The sequence below is a fragment of the Osmia lignaria genome, chromosome 7, assembly GCF_051020975.1.
Source record: "Osmia lignaria lignaria isolate PbOS001 chromosome 7, iyOsmLign1, whole genome shotgun sequence".
NCBI classification, from domain to species: domain Eukaryota; kingdom Metazoa; phylum Arthropoda; class Insecta; order Hymenoptera; family Megachilidae; genus Osmia; species Osmia lignaria.
Genome location: NC_135038.1, coordinates 5,065,457 through 5,085,493, shown reverse-complemented (window position 1 = coordinate 5,085,493; position 20,037 = coordinate 5,065,457). Strand labels below are relative to the sequence as shown.

At 43.6% G+C, this 20,037-nt stretch overlaps 1 protein-coding gene across 5 annotated transcripts in view; it reads left to right on the top strand.

The window, feature by feature from the left end:
• The window catches only part of L (zinc finger protein Lobe), a 46,973-nt gene that overhangs the window by 3,954 nt on the left and 22,982 nt on the right, over positions 1-20,037 (top strand). For 3 of the 5 annotated variants that reach the window (XR_004582572.2, XM_034335540.2, XM_034335536.2), the window contains exons 3-5: positions 4,355-4,435; positions 4,544-4,606; positions 12,529-12,600. Coding sequence is in view for 4 of the 5 variants with exons in the window: in XM_034335536.2 (XP_034191427.2) it covers positions 4,355-4,435; positions 4,544-4,606; positions 12,529-12,600 (216 nt within the window). In the remaining variant the exon portion in view is untranslated. Of the gene's footprint in view, positions 1-4,354; positions 4,436-4,543; positions 4,607-10,851; positions 10,926-12,528; positions 12,601-20,037 lie in introns of those variants that run through there. The other 2 variants (XM_034335537.2, XM_034335541.2) reach the window with 2 other exon arrangements.

The following is a 20,037-nucleotide window of genomic DNA, read 5'->3' as shown; positions in this document are numbered from 1 at the left end:
GGAGAATCGGTACGCAACGAGCCGAATCAGTGCGCATTATGCTTCAGGGTCGTGACTGTAATTTCCCTCAACTCCATAAATGCATAATAATAATAATCTCTTGATTTAAACCGGCTGAAATTATTTACGCCGTTACGATGAAAAAGGAAACGAATTTCTATCGAGTGAAAGACCGTCTCCAAAGGTGTGGGTGGTTACTATGTAAATTTCCAGCTTACGCTTCGAATCCCTTTAATCGCGGCCACTCTAAAACTTAATCCGCTATTAGTTTTTGCAGCGACAGCCTTAATTCCTTGGTTATAACGATTATAATGCACCTTGCGGGAACGAAATTTTGGGGGGAGATTAAGCGATCGGATTTTCGTTGAATTATTATATGCAAAGTGCACGGGGTTTTCGAATGATAAAATTGTAATTATATTTTATATCCGTCTCGGATAAATGCTACGGGTCGTCGATGATCCACGTGGATGGGAAACGCGTTAAATATAACCAATGGTCGTACAGTTCTGATCGATCGATTTTCAGAATTCTCGCTTCCCCTGATTTGATCCCGAGTGTACACACGAGCAGTGTGCTTAATCGAGAGGCAAAGTGGGCGAGACGATACTGTTGTGTAAAAGTAGCCGGCACGCGGAAGGCTGCGTTACACCTTCCGGAAGTAGAGAAGAGACATAGCCGAGAGGACGCGCGGTATTCCTTTGAGGCAAGGCGAACCGTTGACGTACGTCCACTTGGCGTCCCTTTTGCGGCGAATCGTTGGCCACGTGCTAAGAGAATCGCGAATTGTCGTCTGTCTTTTCGCACACCAGGTGCGTTCAGCCTTCCTTGAATCGCGATCGAAAGGTCACCAGCTGTGTCCGTTACTTGGCCAAATTTCAAATTCTTATTTCCTTTCAATATTACCCTCCCTAATTCCCTGTTCCCTATCAAACGCGGCATTGAAAGGAGGTCAGCAAAGTATAAATCAGTTTAAAAAAAAAAGAAAAAGAAAAAAAGGGGTGTATTATTGACAAGGGGAACTACCCAAGTGTTACACCCACTTATTAATGAAACTTTGCCAGCTTGTAGAGCTCGTCGAGCTGAACACGCCTATACCCCGTTTTGTGGGCAGACGACTAATTGTTTAAAAGATATTAATAATTAAAGTTAGTTACTACTTACATTGAGAAGTATGACAGACTCACACATACAACTTGCAATCTAGAGATCCACGGTTCAAATCCTTGATTCCCAACATTTTTTTCTTTTTTTTAATGATAATTTGTCTCTTTTTGAATAACTATTACATAAAAATTATCATTATAAAAAAAAAAAAAAATTATTGGGAACCAAGGATTTGAACCGAGGACCTTCAAATTGCAAGCCACGGATCTACTCCGTGGTTAAACACATGACTCGTAATGTAAAGGTCCTCGGTTCAAATCCCGTGTTCCCGTTTTTTTTTTTTTTTTTTTTATAATGATAATTTTTATGTAATAGTTATTCAAAAAGAGACAAATTATCATTAAAAAAAAAAAAAAATGTTGGGAACCAAGGATTTGAACCATGGATCTCTAGATTGCGAGTTGTATGTGCGAGTCTGTCATACTTCTCAATGTAAGTAGTAACTAACTTTAATTATTAATATCTTTTAAACAATTAGTCGTCTGCCTAATAAGTGAGTGTAACACTTGGGTGGTTCTCCTTGTGAGTGTAGGTGAAGATAATCCAACTAACGGTACGTCGATGCCGGATGTTGTAGGGTTTAGGAAGTTAACATCGGGCTTTCGGAGTCATTAATCGATATGCCGTGAATAAAGGAGCTGGCTGCGGGTTATCCAGAGCGACTGCTATCTCTGCTAGCCGGGTTGCAGCCACCGTACGTCTTGGACTCGTGACAGCCAGTCAGACAAGCGAGCGGAGCAGCCATTGGGGAAGGGCTGCTCGCTCGGTCTGTTGCGGTAGCTGGCTGCTACAAGGGAAGTCGAGAGCTGCTGCTGCTGCTCTTCCCGGGGGAATCTAACCCCGGGCCAGCTCTGACGCGGGCTCAGACTCCCCTGGGAACAGCGCATCCGTCGACGAACACCCTCTGGCTCCCGACACGCTACCTGGAGCACCCGGGATAACTTCGGTGCCATCGTTCTATCCGGAGAATATTTCTTTGATCGAAGAACGGACTAGATGTTAGACCGGGTTGTTTCTTCGTTTAGGGGAGTCTAGGCTGATCATTAACCCGTTCACTGCCAGGCAAATTTAGAGCGTTTATTTTAAGGAAATTATTGTTTCTAATAATTTATTAGTTGGCAGTGAATGGGTTAATAGTGCCTAGTATTCCAAAATTACCAATTCTCCTAGCCGACCTTCTATAAATTCCACCGCGGAAAATGCAGGCACTTCCTTTTCCTTGTTTGGTTTTACAATCATCTCCGTCAAGCGTCGCGGCGAATGTATTCGAAAGCGTTATCGAAAGTACAAGGGATGGGGTTAAGCCGCAATATGCAGTTATCCGAGACGAGGGTGGTACGTGGGTCATAATAATACGTCCGTTTAACGTTAGCCATCCCCGATGGTTGCTAGGCTGTGTGAGAGAGAGAGAGTCGTGAGCTTACATGGTCGGCATCTTCTTCGTGTCTAGGGTATGTAGTATTACGTGGCTTCTTACGTGCTCGTATCGTAAGTAAACACACAGCTGCAGTTGAACATAAAGCTAGGAAGGTGGACTTGGCCGGCCAAGATGATAGCCAATCCCCTTACCTTTACGATTATTGGCCAGCCACCGGGCTGTTTTACCTCGATGCCGAATTGTTTACAGTATTTACGACAGATCGAATCCCGGCGAGGTTGGAAGACGCATACGAAGGAGTGCCCGCCGCGAGCTATTCGGTATTCAGTCGGCTCTATGGATCCTGTACGCGACCGCGTTAACCCTATGGACCGAGAAATTGGAAGTTCCGTTTAACTCGATCCTCCTTCGCGCGTTAACCCTCTCCGCTTTCCTACGATAATAATTGTACCCTTTCCTGATATCGCGATGATTGTCGAGCGATGGTCAAACTTTGTTTTAGGAAGTCCAAAAATTAGTGGTTCCAAAATATCAAATGTTGTAGTTTTCTAAGATTTCATATTTTTTAACCAGAAATCCTATAAACGTGATATTGGAATAATTGGCAAGTTTCATGGAACCGGGTTAGAGCAATTAGCGAGACAAGGTAGAGAACGGAGGGAAAACTGCTGCTCCCGATGATGGATGAACCATTAACCGGCGGTGGTATCGCGGTGGCACGAAGCTGCTCGACAAGAAGCAGCTTGACAGCTGACAGGGTGGAGGGTGCGAAGGTTCAATCGAAGGGTGCTTGCCACCGGTGCCTTTGGCTGATGTCTTTTGGAATATTTAACACCATCTTCCATCCAACGGTTTGATGCGCCTCGTTGTTTCTACTCCGCGAGCTAATGCTCTTTCCATCCCATCATACTTCCTCTCTGCAAGCTTTCCAATAAATGTCTCGATAGTCTTGGATCAACTTTATTTTTTTTTTTTTTTTTGCCAAGCGTCATCAAAGTTTCCCTATTATCGTTACTCGAGGAACAAACTACTGCTCGTCTTCTCCTTTAACCACTTAGCGATCCCGGTACACTCGCGATCAAATCAGGCTTCCATAGGGAGAATAGCGATACAGGGGGTGAGAGAGGGTGTATGCAAAATAACAAACGACCTGTTGGCCACGTGGACAGGGGTGTAATTTTTTAAGTTTAATTTTGTGGTCCCACGTGACAAACGGATGGTTCCACTATACGCCAGCCATGTCACTGTGCTCCGCAGCTATATTTCACCCTGGAAACACGACCAGTCGTTTCGTTTTTGATGATATACGAACGCTTCTTTGTGCCATTCTAATTTTCTGATTTAACATTCTCCAACTAGCGACGATATTCCTCTAAACAATACGAAATTCGTCTATTTAAAAAAAAAGAGAAATGGAATGAAATTACGTTCGCTTCTTTCATCCCTTGGAATTATCCTTACATTTACCACGCGTTTTTCCCAGTGAAACGGGGTTCGTTAGAGTCGAAAGTTATTCGTTTTCGTTACACAAGCGGTCGCAAATCTTTTTCATTCGTTTCCTCGGACATCGCGAGGGAAAAAAATCCCGTGTTATTAATCGTTTCTCACTCGGTGTATTCGTATTCATATAGCAGCGAAGAACCTCGTTGAACAGAGAGAGGTGGAAGAATTACAATTTCGTTGGTTGTTACATCGCGAAACCCTCTTTCTTTTTCATTCAAATCTGTTGTCACAAATACAGATTTCATTCTACGTTACTGATATGCAAATGAAATGAAATTAATGGTCGCTTGTCTACTTTCTCCGCAGGAGACGAAGAGTGGGACGAGGGAAACGAGCAGAATGTCCTGGAGGCAACCGAGCATGATAATGAAACAACGGGAATTAAACGTGAGTGTTACTAAATACTTTCTCTCAGGTTATTAAATACCATTTGGGTGTGATTTTGTCGCGTTAAACGTTGCTGATTGTTAATTAGATGAATTTTCCTTATTACAGAGGACGAGGAGGAGGAGGAGGAAGAGGAAGAGCTGCAGAGAGCTTTCAGTCGTCATTCCGAGGGTGAGTCAGACGTTATTCCTTTAATTATTATTATTCCAAAAATTATATCAGCTCCAATTTTTCAAATAATCGTTATTAGTATCCTCGCGCCATTCGTGGCGCATGAAATTTCTAAACTACCCGGGAAAATATTCAAATTATTTTACTCGCTTTCCCTCGAACGGGGACGGGGTCGCGTTTAACCCCGTTCTGGGTTCGTCCTTCCGGGAATCAGTCCGCGGTTTCGCACACTTTTCAATTGGTAGGAGGAGAGTATCGTAAGGTGCGCAACAATAGAGAAGAATCGAGGGAGCCGCGGTCGATGCATTCTGGTGCATTACTTTTATCAGTTCTCGCGAGACATTGCCTTGCAAACGGGCGACGTAACAATACGTTCAGACAGGTCGTTCTCATTGTTCGTGGCCGTTCAAGAAACGTACAATTCCACCGAAGACTCTATGAATATGGGATTCCTTTGTCCCGTAGGATCCTACGGTGTTGCGTGCATCACCTTCGCACGCATTCATCGTTGCAATCACTGTCGTTGTTATCCTGTATTCTTCAGCGGAATGCTTTCTTTTATCCCTTTCTCTCGGATATTTAAAGATTTTGATATTTCTGAAAGAATTCTGTACACCGGGGTTGAGGACACACGTGGCAATTCCTTTCAAAATGATAATAGGGGCTCAGGTGGTAGAAGGTGATAGAACAATACTATCTTAACGACATACACAGGATTCTCTTGAACGTACATTATCGATGATAATATCCATACAAATAGGGTAAAAAATGGGCTCAGGACACTTGGGGTCCTTTTTCATGAAATTATTTAACCTTTCAACTGGGAAGGTAAGTTGAAGAAAAAATCTTGGTCTGTCGATCGGTTAATAAAGGGTGGTATAGTCGGTAGGTTATTTCGCCACGGTTCGGGTAATTTTATCCGGAGGTAATGAGGATGGTCGACGTAGAAGAGGGGTCATGTATTAAAGAAACGAAGGAAGCTGGATGTTTTCTCGTCGAAGTAACCAGGTAGAAGGAAGGATAGAGGAGAGGAGAGGCATCTCCCATGGGAGCCGGTGCCCTCCTCCGGGATACAACCTCGTTCCAAGCCTTCTCCAAGCCGGTTTTACCTTGGAGTGTAAAGCGCGCATTCGCAAGTACACTTGGCGAAAGGTAAGCTGAAATAATAATCGGCTGGTACAGGGGCAGGGGGAACGGATAAAAGTCGGATCTCGCTTCTCCTCGGGGAGGATGAGAGAGCACACCGGCTAACAGGGAAAAGAGGAAACGAATCTTTCCAGGTAGGAAGCTACGGTTGCGTAACAACGGGCCACGAAATTTTATAGCGGGCTAAGATTGCAGTTCGAATCGTTAGACGAGATTATACGATCCCCTCTTCGCTCGATCACGAAATGAAAATAGTTTCCTATTTACGTTCGTGAATAATTAATTATCTCGAGCGTGTATAACAGTGACATTCTGGGTAATGTTGGACGAGTAGAGGATGGTAAATTGTGTAGGTGTTGGCTACGTGACGAATTGAAATCTCTGACATTAAGAAAATGGGGGTATCTCGGTTCCCAACGGGAGAACTTGGAAGGCCCTACGACCTGATGGTGGGTGACGAAAAGTGAGAGGGTGGTAGGAAGATTATGCGAAAGCTGTTCGAGAACCAGTGTCTTCCCTGTCTCTTAAGTAAAATACTGATAAATGCGGATACTATCCTTCGTGTTCACAAATGAAACTTAAAATTTAATCATTTTTTGATAAAAAAATCCTCAAGTGCTTCTGTGTCTTCAAGAATAATACCAAAGTAATAATCTTAATTTAAAAGAAAATCATCTTGGATGAATTGTTCCATTTCTTCGGGGTTAATTATTACTATTATGTACCACTTTTTAATTTATAAACCCAACTGCAAATTAAAAAAGGAATAAAGCTCGGATACACGTAGGTGAAAGAGGGAGAGAGAGGGAGATGCATTTTCCCTTGGGAAACTGAAAGTCCTGTAGCTAGTAGAGCGACGACGACGACGGTAGGATCCAAGAGGTGCAGAGGAGGAACAGGACACGGAGGTAAAGAGGGCGCGTAGGGAGCGAAGGGAGGACGGTGAGGTGAGGAGGGGTGGATAGGGGGAAGACGCGAGGGGAGTTGGACGAGGGTATATTATGGGGAATGCCAAGGGAATCCCGAGGGACCAGGAGAACAGCCCAGTGCGCATGCGTCGAGCTGATTAGTTCTCCCTCTTCCCTTCCCCTCTCGTTCCTCTTCTCTCCTCTTCTCTCCACTCTACTCTTTCGCGTTCCCGAGTGCTGGCAGCGCCAGAGGAGAGCACAAAGTCCCGAGGGATCTGGCCCCGCTGCCTCTTCGCACTTTCCACCCTCTTCCTCCCTCATCTCTCTTCTACACTATACTCTGCTCTGCTTTTCTTCCTGTTTTCCCTCTGCTTTCCTGTCCTTCTGTTTCTCTATATTTTTCTTCACCTACCATCTCTCTCCCTTTAGTTCATCCAGTTTTTTCGATCCTCCGATAGCTAGCTTTTTTTCGGCAGATCTTCGCGATGTTTTCTTGCTTCGAGGTGGTCGGTGAAATTAGAGGCGCCGGGGAAAAATGTTTGATCGATTCGCAGTGGTAGACTGGTAATTTCCTATCTGTATAGATTCAACCCTTTTATATACTTAATTTTAGTAGGTGTTATTTTTAAAATTCCAAGCTCCCAGTTGATAGATTTCTAAAGCTTCGGAGCTACAAATGGTTAATCCTGGAATTTCATATTGATCCAGAAATTGAATAGAGAAACGGCTACTTTTGGATCGCTCTTTCTGACCCTCGAGTCTCCGCGAACCGTCGGTATCGGTGTTGATGAAGAGCAAGGAAAACGGCTTTAGGTAGAATGGCACTTTCTCGCTGCGACTGTACTCGCCGATATAAGGTTGTCCCAGGTGACGAGCTGCCTCGGGCCGTGGCACGGCTCTACGTATCCCCTGGGACCGACTCTAGCTTCCTTCTCCTTCTCTCTCCTCTTCTTACCCTTCCAATCCTCTCCGGGATAAAACGCACACGTGGATCCACGATACATACACACGCACACCAGAACGCGATCTCGTTGATGCACCTGTGCTTGAACGCTTTCTATCACCTCGACGAACATCCTGATCCACCTCTTGAATTACTTTGTCTTGGATGGAATTAGGTGTAGCTTATGGTATGCGATCGGAATCAGTCTCGAGGATGAACAACATTTTGTCGAGATAGCAATTAGAAGAAAAATACCAGTTCTCCGGTGATCATCGGGATTTTTATTGTACGGGAAATACAGGTATTCCCGGGTAGAAGCATCCACGCATACGTGTAATTCCTGTTGTAAATCAACTCTCTCGCGTTATTCGACCAGCTTGCACGAAAAATGCTCGCCGCAAAAATTGCATGGTTTTTTAATCTCCGTATCCCGGTGTAATTATTTTCTTCATCGTCACGCGCGTATTTCCCTCGAATTACACACTGGCTACCTCTATTTTTCGAGGGTTCGCCATCGCGATCGTTTTATGCATTTTTTAATTGCTAAACAGCGCGAGTTTTTGGGCGGGAATGAAATATTTGTCGAAGATAGAAATAAGAATCGTATACGCAGCGGATGGACAGTCGGATGAAAGTTAAATTAACTGTTTGATCTCTGATTTCTGATGCGCTTCTCTCCCGTTCTGCATTTCGGTGCGTGGAAACTAGCCAGCGTACGAGGGAAAATATGATACGGTCTCGGGCGGGTTAGACCTTCTCGTTCCGTCATTATAAACTCGCTCTCTCGACACTCGCTATTCCCTCCTCGTATCTAATACGATTGTACTCACCCTGGTAAACTCGTGCAGTTGCAACTGCAACTGCAGCCGAATCGAACGCTCGCGCCGGTTTCGAAGATATTCGCGGTCGATTGCTTCACTCGTATTCGTTCAACAATACCGCCATGAGTCGAATCACTCGCATATTTCTTTTTAATATTTATTTCATTTATTATAAAAATATAACAATCAAAATTAATCACTCCTTGCATCCTCCGATTAAACGTACGACTTCAAATCCAAGTATCTTCAGTTCAAATCCTGATTTCCTAATAATTTTTTTTTTCATTTTTTTTTAAATTAGTTTGTTAATTACATTGAATCTAGTATAAAATTTAAATTATTAACATTTTACATTGCGGGTATCGCAGAGAAAAATTCTCCGGTATTGTATTCTGGTCCCATTGTGCGATAATTGATCGTTCCACACGATATTTGATGAATTTCAAGAGCAGACGGTTTCTCGCGAGAGGCGAGGCAAAGGAAGAAGGATGGTGTACCACCTGTTATTCGCGACACAAACGAATGAGAAGAAGCCTCGAGGAAGTTTCCAAGGCTCGCTAATAACTCCAGGGTACTGGTGCTCGTTGTCGAGGCGCTTTAGTCTCCGTGGTAAAACTTGGTAACTCGAGGAGATAAAGGTAGCACGAGTCAGTGTCCCGAGGCCATACTAACGATCCACCTCCTAGATCGTGCTCGTATCTTCTCGGTCTCATCTTTTGCCGGGAGATCTGCTCTTCGCGCCAGTCCAGAGCTAAGCTTTGTCAGCCTCCTCGGAAATTATCCCGTTTCGATTTTTCATTTTTAACCGAAACTTCGCCGACTTTTCCGTCCGTTGATTCCCCGGATTCATTGTAGATTATTTTTCAATAACAGTTAATTAATCCGTCGAGCGATACAAGTTTCACAAATTGAAGATGATACCAACGGTGTAACGGGTTGAAGTTCTTGCGTTACGTGTATAACGCGACACGCGTTCGAGTTCGTTAGAGCGGAGTAAGAAATTGTATTTCTGGCACGATGTTCACGGTGTTAAGTTAGTATTGAAATGTGACGAAGCTAGGACTGAGCGTCTGGGGAGTAGAAGGCTACCACCACATCCAACTTAACTTTCGTCCATACGTTGGGGTATCAGAAGTGGTATGTTAACTTTATGCTAATCTTTCTCTCCTTGGGCAGTAACACCATCTCTCACCCTATGGTGAGAGAATACTTACAACCTATTTACCATTGCTTTCAATTTTCAAGTACAAAATAGTCCTCTGAGCGAAAGACATAGCTAGCGCAATAATATCCTTACCCACACATTAATTCCTGCACTAATTGGGCACGTCAGGTTGACGTGGAATGGAAAGGGGTGAGCTTACACTCGGGTGACGTCATGTTTACGATACGCAGGTGTGTGCGCCGCTTTATGGTTCATCTCGTCGTGAACTATGACCCGGATCGATACCGTCCGAAATTTCGACAGATTGATCCAGGAATATCCGAAAAAAATTCAATTATCTCACCTGTGTCTTGGGTCGCTTCACCTTCGGAAAATAAATTCGAACCCAGTAGTACGGTGGTTCAGAGGGAATTTTGAATATATCCCAGCTCTGGATCGTTCGTTTCGAAAAGTCTTCGCGGACAAACGGTTTCAAGGCTGCTGCATCTACGTCCCATTTGGGACACAGGGCCAAATTAATTCCTACGTAGCCCAGTGGTGTCTATACGCGCACAAATCCACTGATACACACGGATAGTAAAATGTAAGACGGTGGTGTCGGTAGACTAAGACAGAGGGAAAGGCAAGTTGGGCGATCCTTGTGCGGTAGCGAAGTACAAGGAACAGCCATCTTTCTCAGAAAGAAATTAAACTTTTCCCTGAGGTATACCTTCTATCTTCTCCTCTCGTAGGCGCTCTCTTTCTTGGCTCGCGTCTTTTTCTTTCGGTATAGCGTTCGGACGGTGTAAGGTCGAAGAATACTGGCACAGGACACATCGAACGACGTCGAAGGGTGACTTTGGCTAGCCTATTGCTATTGTTTCTCCCGTTCCCTAGGGATTGCTGATGCCCTTAACAGTGGCGTGTGCCGATGACACCGTGCCCGGTGTTTCGGACATCGATGGATTTGAAATTATTATTTCAAACGCATACCTCGTCCAACGTAGTTTTGTATTAAAAAATGAAAAATTATTTAAAAGACTCCGGATATCATTTCGAATCGTTGAAAAATCATGAAATTTCGATTGTAACATAGACGAAAAATATTGGCGGAGGTTGGTCGTAAAGGATGGCCAATATTGCATAATTGAGTCGGTCGGCGTGGTTTATGAAAGAAAATTTCAGATGGCGATCGTGTTCCACGAGCTAGCAGGAAAGGCAATTTGGGTCGAATGAGAAGGAACGGTATGAGAGCCACTGGCTGGTTCCCTAGGGACCACTGGGAGCAGTGGGAAGTCTCTGTACCCGTGCTGGGGCTATGGCCTGGCTATGCCACGGAAGGGGACTCCCCAAGGAGGTAATTACCCTCCCTACGTTCGCCCAACCACCCACAAGCCATCGCAACTTCAACTCCTGCCGGAGTTACATGCTAATACAAAACCAAAACCGGTTCCCAACAGCTTCGAGCACAGTCGAAATTTATACACGCGCGGATACCGCCAACGGGAATCGCGCGATGAGTTTAACCCTTTCCTATAGACGAGTTGACGGATTTTGAATTTGGATCACGAAGGCTACTTTCGTTAATTTTCCTCATTTGAATTCGAAAGATAGCATTTAGATCTTACGTTTATAATTAACAAAAGTTAATTATTAAGTTTCGATGAATCGAACTATGTCACCGAAATATTTCGATCCAAAATTCTACCGCGTAAAAAGTTTCGATTCTTTTTTTTCTTTCTTTATTTTATTTTTTTATTCGTTCCCACTCTCAATTCGCGTACTATATTTCGGCGGCAACGACAAACTGATTACCAACAGTGTCCCAAGCGCGGCCTTGGAAATCCCAAAAGTCATACTCGTAAAAAAAGACTATTGTACACCGCGGACTTCCGGGTTATTTATACGAGTTATCTCTTCTCTGAAACCACGAACCGGGCTGGTTGCAACGTTCCGCGGCCATGACTTATGAGCGATGATAATTCCAGAAGCTTGAAAACGTTTCTACGACTGCACCACGGGATACACCTTGTCCCCTTATAATTCCAGCCGAGGCCGACTCTTATCAATGAATTATTAACGTATTCAAATAAACAATTAAACGAGGAACGGTGCATCGGCAAGTGGACAAAAGAGCCGGGCAGACTTGTCCTGGAACTTCCGACTCCGCGTGATATTCCTTCGAGGATCGTCGACTGTGTTACTCTTTCAAGAAACTACCCTTACATGTGCCGGCTGCTGCCTCTTTGAATCATTTAACGCGAAAGGAAGCAACTTGTCACGTTGATTCTTTTCTCCGTATGTACGATTTTAATTAAATATCATCTCGTTGTTTCGATCTTACAAATAATCGTAAATGGACGCCGTTTATATTTCGAGTAAAAATGATTGATCGAGGCGTTGAAAGAATGAAAACGGTGCGATCGCGAATGGAAGCAAGGTTGGTAGTTGTTTCGCACAAGTTACGCTTAAAGTTGCGCTCATACTCCGGTGGGAAATTTGAATTTTGGCCAGTTTTCCTCGAGGCCGGCCCAAGGTGGATTCGGTCTCCTATGCGCAGCAATGGGCTATGGGAGCCAATATCACCGGGGTATGGCACCCACGGGATTCACCTCGGCTCTTTTCCACCCTTTCTCGTATTATACGCATCCGTGTAGCATAAGGGGTCGTCTCTGCTCTCTCGCCCGTTTACCGTCCACCACCCCGTGTATCCGACTCGGTTCTGCTCGATCGCCTGAAATCCCATGAAATTTCAATGTGCACCCCTATTAGGCAGTCCAGGGTGCCTGGAATTACCGTCTCTGGATTTCGGGGGCGGCTTAATAAAAAGCAGAACCGTACGACCTGAGAAGATAAATCGAAGAAATTCTCCAAACATTTTTATTTTCATTTCTTTTATCTTCGTATGTATTCTAATGAATATTCACTGTTTGAACTAATTAAACGAATATGTGTTTCAGAGTATCTCCCAGAGGGAAGAGCGTCTTCGATTCAAGGAGCAGACCTGGAGAATCAGAACAGCCTCGACAGCGGTGAGTCTCAATGTTTCCCGCAGTGTTTCCTCTTTTGAACCTCGTAAAACGTAGCCGCGTTCTCTCGTGCAAATTCGACGAGTTAAAAGCATTCGAAGCAGAGATTCTTAAGTCTCGTGACCCATAAAAATCCCGAAGATCCCGGCAAGATTCTAACAAGCAGCGTACCTCGGGCGATAAAGAGGGGATTCTCTCCCTTTTCTCTTTCTCGCTCTCTTGTCCGGTTAAATCTAGGGGTAAATTTTTCAAAGGAACCCGCCCTAAATTCGTAGGATTAAACGATTTCGCTTGTAAAACGGAAGCAATGCAAACCGATTTATCTTTACACATAAAATTTCTTCGAATATTTTCTATCATCGTTAATTACCATAATTCACGGTAACTCGAATTTCCACGAGTTCCACGTACGTTTACCGTAATTCGATTAAAGTAGAGTAACAGAGGAGCCGGATTCAGTTTGACTTGGTTTTGCTCGACCAGTCTCTGAGTTCATTAATTAGGCTTCACGAATATTGTTACATACCCGATTAACCGTCTCGTTTGATCGATTCGAGATAGTAGAGATGATATTTTATTTAAAAGAAACGGAAAGAATGAATATAGAGTAGTATTTAGGCGCGGACAAATTGGAGACGGATGTCGGAGTTGTTTGTCGGGCGAGCAAACACAGGTCGCTTTTCGAAAGCGTAATCGAAATTGCGGCTTGCTCGTCGACGAACGAGAGTTTCCGCGGAATCGTGATGCGGCCGCGGTGATTCGATTACTCTACGACAGCACAGAGATTCGGCTTTAGTAGCAGGCTAAGGGAAGTTGAGCGACCAGCTCTCTGGTCCGTGAATAAGGCCGAGAGGGTTGCTTTGGCCGCCGGCTAGCCAGCCACCTAACGCACTCCTGGGAAGACATAAATGTGTCCCTTTAGTAGTAGCATTCCGTACGGCGTGTGCAAAGACACAGATATATCACGAATATATGTCGGTTATCCTAGAATACTTTTTTTCTTTCTTTCAAAGATTCGGATTTGCTTATCAACCCTTTCGAACAAATTATTGAAATCAAAGGTTTTTGAGATTCTGACGTGAGAATTGAATATCCTAGAATATTTTTTTTTCTTTCAAAGATTCGGATTTGCTTATCAACCCTTTGAGGGGCATATTTTTCTTTCAAAGATTCGGATTTGCTTATCAACCCTTTGAGGGGCGTATTTTTCTTTCGAACAAATTATTGAAATCAAAGGTTTTTGAGATTCTGACGTGAGAATTGAATATCCTAGAATATTTTCTTTTCTTTCAAAGATTCGGATTTGCTAATCAACCCTTTGAGGGGCATATTTTTCTTTCAAAGATTCGGATTTGCTTATCAACCCTTTGAGGGGCGTATTTTTCTTTCGAACAAATTATTGAAATCAAAGGTTCTTGAGATTCTGACGTGAGAATTGAATATCCTAGAATATTTTTTTTTCTTTCAAAGATTCGGATTTGCTTATCAACCCTTTGAGGGGCGTATTTTTCTTTCGAACAAATCAAAGGTTTTTCAGATTCTGACGTGAGAATTGTTTTAAATTCTGAAAAAATAGTACTAGGTATATATGCACTGTAGGATTTTTCGTTCGAAAATAACCGAATTTTTTGTGCCTAAAAAAATTTGCAAATTAATTCCGAATTAATGAAAAAACTAAAAACAAAACTAGCCCCTGAAAGGGTTAAAATTGCTAGGAATTCTAGCGATTGTTTTCGAAGGACTGGAAAATGATTGGTATCATTTCGACTCTGGTCATTTAGTCATTCCAGTCACCCCAGCTACTTTTTTAATACCCCAGGGAGTGATTGCAACTTTAAGCGCGTAACATTACGAGCGTTCGGCTGCTTTCTGTCGGTTCGGAGATTGCTCGAAGCTGGCTCCCTTCTTTCTGCTCTTAATTTAGCCATCCCCCTACGGCCGAGGCTGGCCAACCAACCTCTTGGTGGTTTGTCCCTCGGGCCACCCTTTGGAATTCATTTCAGATGTTTATCTACGCCAGAGCTGAAAGTCGATCCTACCGATCGACCAACCGCGCCGGATTTACTTGACCGAACGGTGATTCGGGATTTTCTGCGGACGGGAAACAGGGTTGCTTCGACTGAATAACAAAGGGTTAGCTTAGGCGTTGCTGATTAATCGAGCTTTGCGTCTTGCTCGGTTTACGTATCGCTCGACACTTGTAACGCGATCGTAACTACTTTCGTTTTTTTTTTAATTTAACGACACCAATTAGAAGAATTTTCGAGCATCGAATTTCTTCTTTTATTTTAATTAGGCAGATATACTAGATTCTACTCTCGGTTGCTTCACCACGATACATCAGAGAATTCCGTCGTTCTTGAGACAAGATTGCTCGACCATGTTCTCTGATTAACTAAGCTGTAACAGCCTCGGTGGATGCGTTGAAAATTTAACCCTAGTCCGTCTTTGGACACCGAGAAACCTTCAAGTTGGTCATTCATTATTCGAAAGCAATGCAATCTGTCTCCTCCTCTGCGAACACCTTCGTCCAACCAGTCTAACACTGATGGTTGCGAAAGAAAGATTCCCTTATCTAATTTGAATTTCCAAATTTTTCAACTTCCCTTCTTTTCCAGGTTGTCGATTAAAATCCTGATTCGTAGGTTTACAAAATCTCTGCGGAACGCTCGATTTTCCTCCTTTTGTTCCCTTCGATTTCCTCGCTTAATTGACGTTAAGTGAAAACGGTGTCAATCGTGCGTGCAAACTGGCATCGATCCACCGTGAAAACAGACGGTTAAAAAGCCTGTTGATGAACGTGGAACAGAGCGTGAAAAGAACCAACCCCGACCGAGTCGAATGGAAAAAGAAGGACGCGAATAATCGAAGATGAGCAGAGATCAGAACGAGGATGACAAGAGAGTAGAAAGGATGAAGGATCATCGGAGTAGCCTGTGGTGTCTCTGGAAATTATTTTGTCCAGGATCAAATTTGGCGGGCTAGGGATCAGGGTTGAAGGTAATTAGAAAGGACGGACGTGGACATGGACGAGCACTTTAAATGTCTGGCAAGCATCGTCCTGCTGGTTTAATTCGCTTATTATTTAATGAACTTCTGACACCTGGCTGGACCTCTGTCACGAGACTTACCTGGCTATGATCAAGCATCTCTGTTTTTAATACTCTGACAGTCTCAGCTCGTTAATTGTATAGACAGAATCATTCGCGCATCAAAAATATTTGTTATGTAAAATGATAAATGATTTTAATTTCAATTCCTACCATCAAGAGCGCTGTGATACAATGCTGCTCGTTGTTGGTACAGTAGGGTGTGACACAAAAATGGTAAGGGTCTTTAGAGACCCCTTCGGTGTGAGACAGAAAATAGCATTAGGTATTTAATTTTTTAAAGTTGTTTATTTATTTCGGTATATATACATATATACAGGTGTTTCTAAGGATTTACAATTAGATTTTTATTAAAAATTTTTATTTACCGATCGTTTTATCGACGGTGTCAGTGAAACTTGCTCGTAGTTTCCTGGAATCTCCGCTGGCGCTGCTGTCCTGTCGGTATCACTTGCGCTCTCCAACTTACCGATAAAAAGAAATTTTAATTTCTTAAAAATTCAGTGAAAAAGAATCGATAGTCCGTCTAATTGACATCAATATTTTTCTTAATTCTTGTATTTCTTAACTTCAATTGCAAAATAGTCAGTTGCAACAGAAAGTTTAAATATCGTAACATTTACTCGTGACCTATTCTCCAATTATTAACCTGTAACAAGAATATATTCACTATTTTTAACTCTGAATCTTTCTTATAAATTACCGCTTCCCGTTCAGACTACTTCCGTTCCCCAATTTCACGGCATCCGCGGCTAATAAAATAATAAATACATGTCACGAGGGAGCCTAGTGTTTCACACCTGCAAAGTAAATCGAGGGTGTCTTCTCCTCGTTTCTCCTTCTTGTAGAATTTTCTTCTTTTTTTTTTTCCTTACCAACCACCCCAGGAGCGTAGCGTCGGTTTTACACCCCCCTTACAATACCTCGGCGTACATTACATACAAGCCGGTTATTTCTCCAGGGAGTTTTCTCCCGTGAATGCCGCTCCAGCGCCAACACAACGAACGTTAGGTGTACAACGGATCCACGAGAATTTTCCTTGCAACCCTTAATGTTTTCATTTCTTGGGAATATTATTTCTTCCCTTATATTTTGCAAATAAATGATCGAACATCGTATCAGCCAAAAATAAGCTAATATTATCAAATGTTAACATTGAGCCAGGCTCGTTGACGTAGGATAGGAGGATGGTCGCGGGGGTGGTGTACCAGTTGCCGTGGCTTCTCGTACGACCAGGGCGTTGTACTCTCCCTCTCCGTCTCTCATGGCACCCATGGGAGTTTCGAGGAAAACTTTCGCCAAGCCGGCCGGAGGCGAGAAATTCTTACGGCGCCGGAAAGTTTGGCCAAAGCAGCCACGGCTACGTACTTTACCGCCTGGCGATTTCGCGTTATCGCGTCGTCTTCGAAGCCTCTGGTTATCGTTTTACCCAGGGAGAACGCATCCCGTTTACCAAACGAGAAGGATAGAAGTTGCGCGATTCCTGACGTTCTCCTTTTTCATTTCTTCTATCCTCACGAATATCCTTGTTTCAAATTATCGAAATATCGTTACAAAGAATGGTCACGAGGATCGATTAGGGGCAAGTATTCCAGGTACGGGTTTATTTACAGGATCGCGACAGGGTGGCTCGTTTACGAATGCAAATGGGGTCGAATTAATCGTAGCCAGTCTCGAGCGTCGGGTAATCATCATTACCCGGGATTATTGTTTTCCTGCCTCGTTGGAGCTAGCGAAATTCCATGTGCGGCAATCGTGATTCATGGTCGAAGGAACGAGGTGTTCGATAAAACCATTAGTTCGATGAAAGCCTTTCCATCGCACGATCCTTGCCTCTTTGCGGGCTTTTATTACAATTGAAATTCTTTCCAATCTTTTTTCAACGATCGGAAGACAAATAAAAGATAATTGATTCTCATTTTTCTTTAATCACGATTGTTACTCCTCGCAGAATTATTCTACGATCTATTTCACGGCATTATGCTAAACGCGAGACCGATTTCTCTTCGGCTCTCGTATGTTATGCATGTTAAACACCCCCGTCTTGCGCATTCGTATCTCGTACGGATATGCTGGAATAAACCTTGCCCTAGTTTCGTTAACGAGCATCCTTTGAGGGGAACCTTGCACCCAAACATCGAGAAACGAAATTTTTCAAAAAGAACACCGCAATCTTAAATAATAAATTAATAAATACATGTCACGAGGGAGTCCAGTGTTTCACACCTGCAAGGTAAATCGAGGGTGTCTTCTTCTCGTAGAATTTTCTTCTTTTTTTCCTTATCAACCACCCCAGGAGCGTAGCGTCGGCTTTACACCCCCGTTACAAAAGAATTTTTCAAGGGTTGTTTCTTCAGGAAATCGTAGATTTCGCGTTGTTACGTTCGGTCGGTGATTCAAGATCCGCCGAACGAGGCTAGGATTCTTAATTTCAGTCTGTCCGCGTCATTGAAGGCGACTCGGCATGTACGCATGTCCTGGCAAGTGAAATACAAAACTGACCCGTGCAGAGACGAACGAGACGTAACCGCGTACAGGAATCTCCTGTGCGATAAAATCTGCCGACCTACACCTCGGATACTTCGAAGAAGAAACGCCGCGCGTGCTATCACCGCGCGTGATACTCGGCGATGTACGCATCGTTTGTTCGAATCGAAATGAATCGTTGATTGCCAATATCAGTTGAACGTTAATTGAAATAATGAGACGGGAAGTTTTTGTCATAGGAAATCTCGAATTAAGATTCCATCGAGTTACAAAGTGCTTAACAGACGGGTCGTATAGGCGGGATATAACTTGAAAACATTCTGCATATCCCTTTACTATTATCGCGGAAGAAACCGCAAATCTCAGTTGAACGGCAATCCTTTCTCTCCGCGGAGAGAATTGCAAAGTGTGGGACAGTGTCGTTCTCCTCTTTCCTTTCGTCGCCGCACTTCCGTACGATTACGCGTGTAATTCTTCATCTCCTCTTTTCAACGTGACGCAAAGTCTTCGTAAGAGAGGAAAAATTCTGGTTAAAAATACTGGTCGAGTTTTGTGATTAATCGACTGGCGTTATACGAATGATCGAATTGAAATCATGATTACTCGGAGAGAGGGAACGCATAGTGCAAGGGAATGCGAAGAGTCACCGATTGTAATAGATCCACGGGGAGACACGCGTCTTCCCTGGGACACCGTGCAAGGTGATCCGTCCTCGTGATCACCGAACGCGAAGATTTTATCTGACCGAACCGGTGGCCAAATACTAATTGGGACCCAGGCTTTATTTATACCCTTGCGTTACGCTTCGATGCAGCTCCCACAGTAGCTCGCACGTGTCAAAGGTTACACGTGGCATTCTTCCGACCAACATCGCATCGTCCGCTTCAGTAAAATAGCTGTCTTTCAATTTTCAATTTGTGTTCGTCGAAAAAAAAAAAAAAATAGAAAAATCGGCAGGATCGTTTTGGTCGATCTTGCGGATTTGCAGGAGTAGCGGACGATCGTCTCCCCGGAGAGTAAATCTCGTCGTGGCGCCGTTTAATTGTCCGGCTCTTAAGCGATTGCGGTTTCAGGGCAGTTGAGACAAGGATCGAAGCAATTTGCCCTTTCGCCGTGGTTCGGCCTGGAGGCAAGAGAAAAAGGACACTCGGATCCGTGCCGTTGCTGCTAGATGCAACCCGGCTCGATGCACACGCGTGCATACGATAATCGACTTGCACGCCCACGTGTCAACCGCAGAGAAACGCTTACGGTTAATTGAATTCGCGTTACGGAATGAAACGTAGAAACTTCACCGTTCTGTGCTTTCGACGGACGAGTGTTGGTAAATTTGATGCATCGTCCCATTTATGCAATTTTAATACGCGATGCATTTTGTGCATTCTTAGCCCGACAATATTTTACGTTGAAATAGAAGTTGGTTGAAAAATAAGTAACTGTTACCTTTTGGTCGTAAAGATCCCCGTGAATCGCAGTAAAAAAATAAGAGCCGAGAAGGGTGAAAAAAAATTTGCACGGATATTGCAACATCGTCCTACAATTATTCGCTCGTAAACTCCTAACAGACATCTTGTTGCGGGTAAAAGAGGATGTACGCGTTATTAAAACACGGTGTTCTTTCTTACGGTTTCGTTCCCATAACAATTTCTTCTTCGCCGAAGGCTTTGAATCGTTCAATAAATTACCATCGATCGTTTTGGTTAATCGACAGATATTTGATCTATAAATTTTCTACGATCTTTCTCTTATTTCGTTTTACTTCCTCTCGCATTTCAATCTTTCCTTTTACTCGCTCTCTTATTTTCTATTTCTACCGTCGATGTTGGAGCTCTGGAAGGCTGAC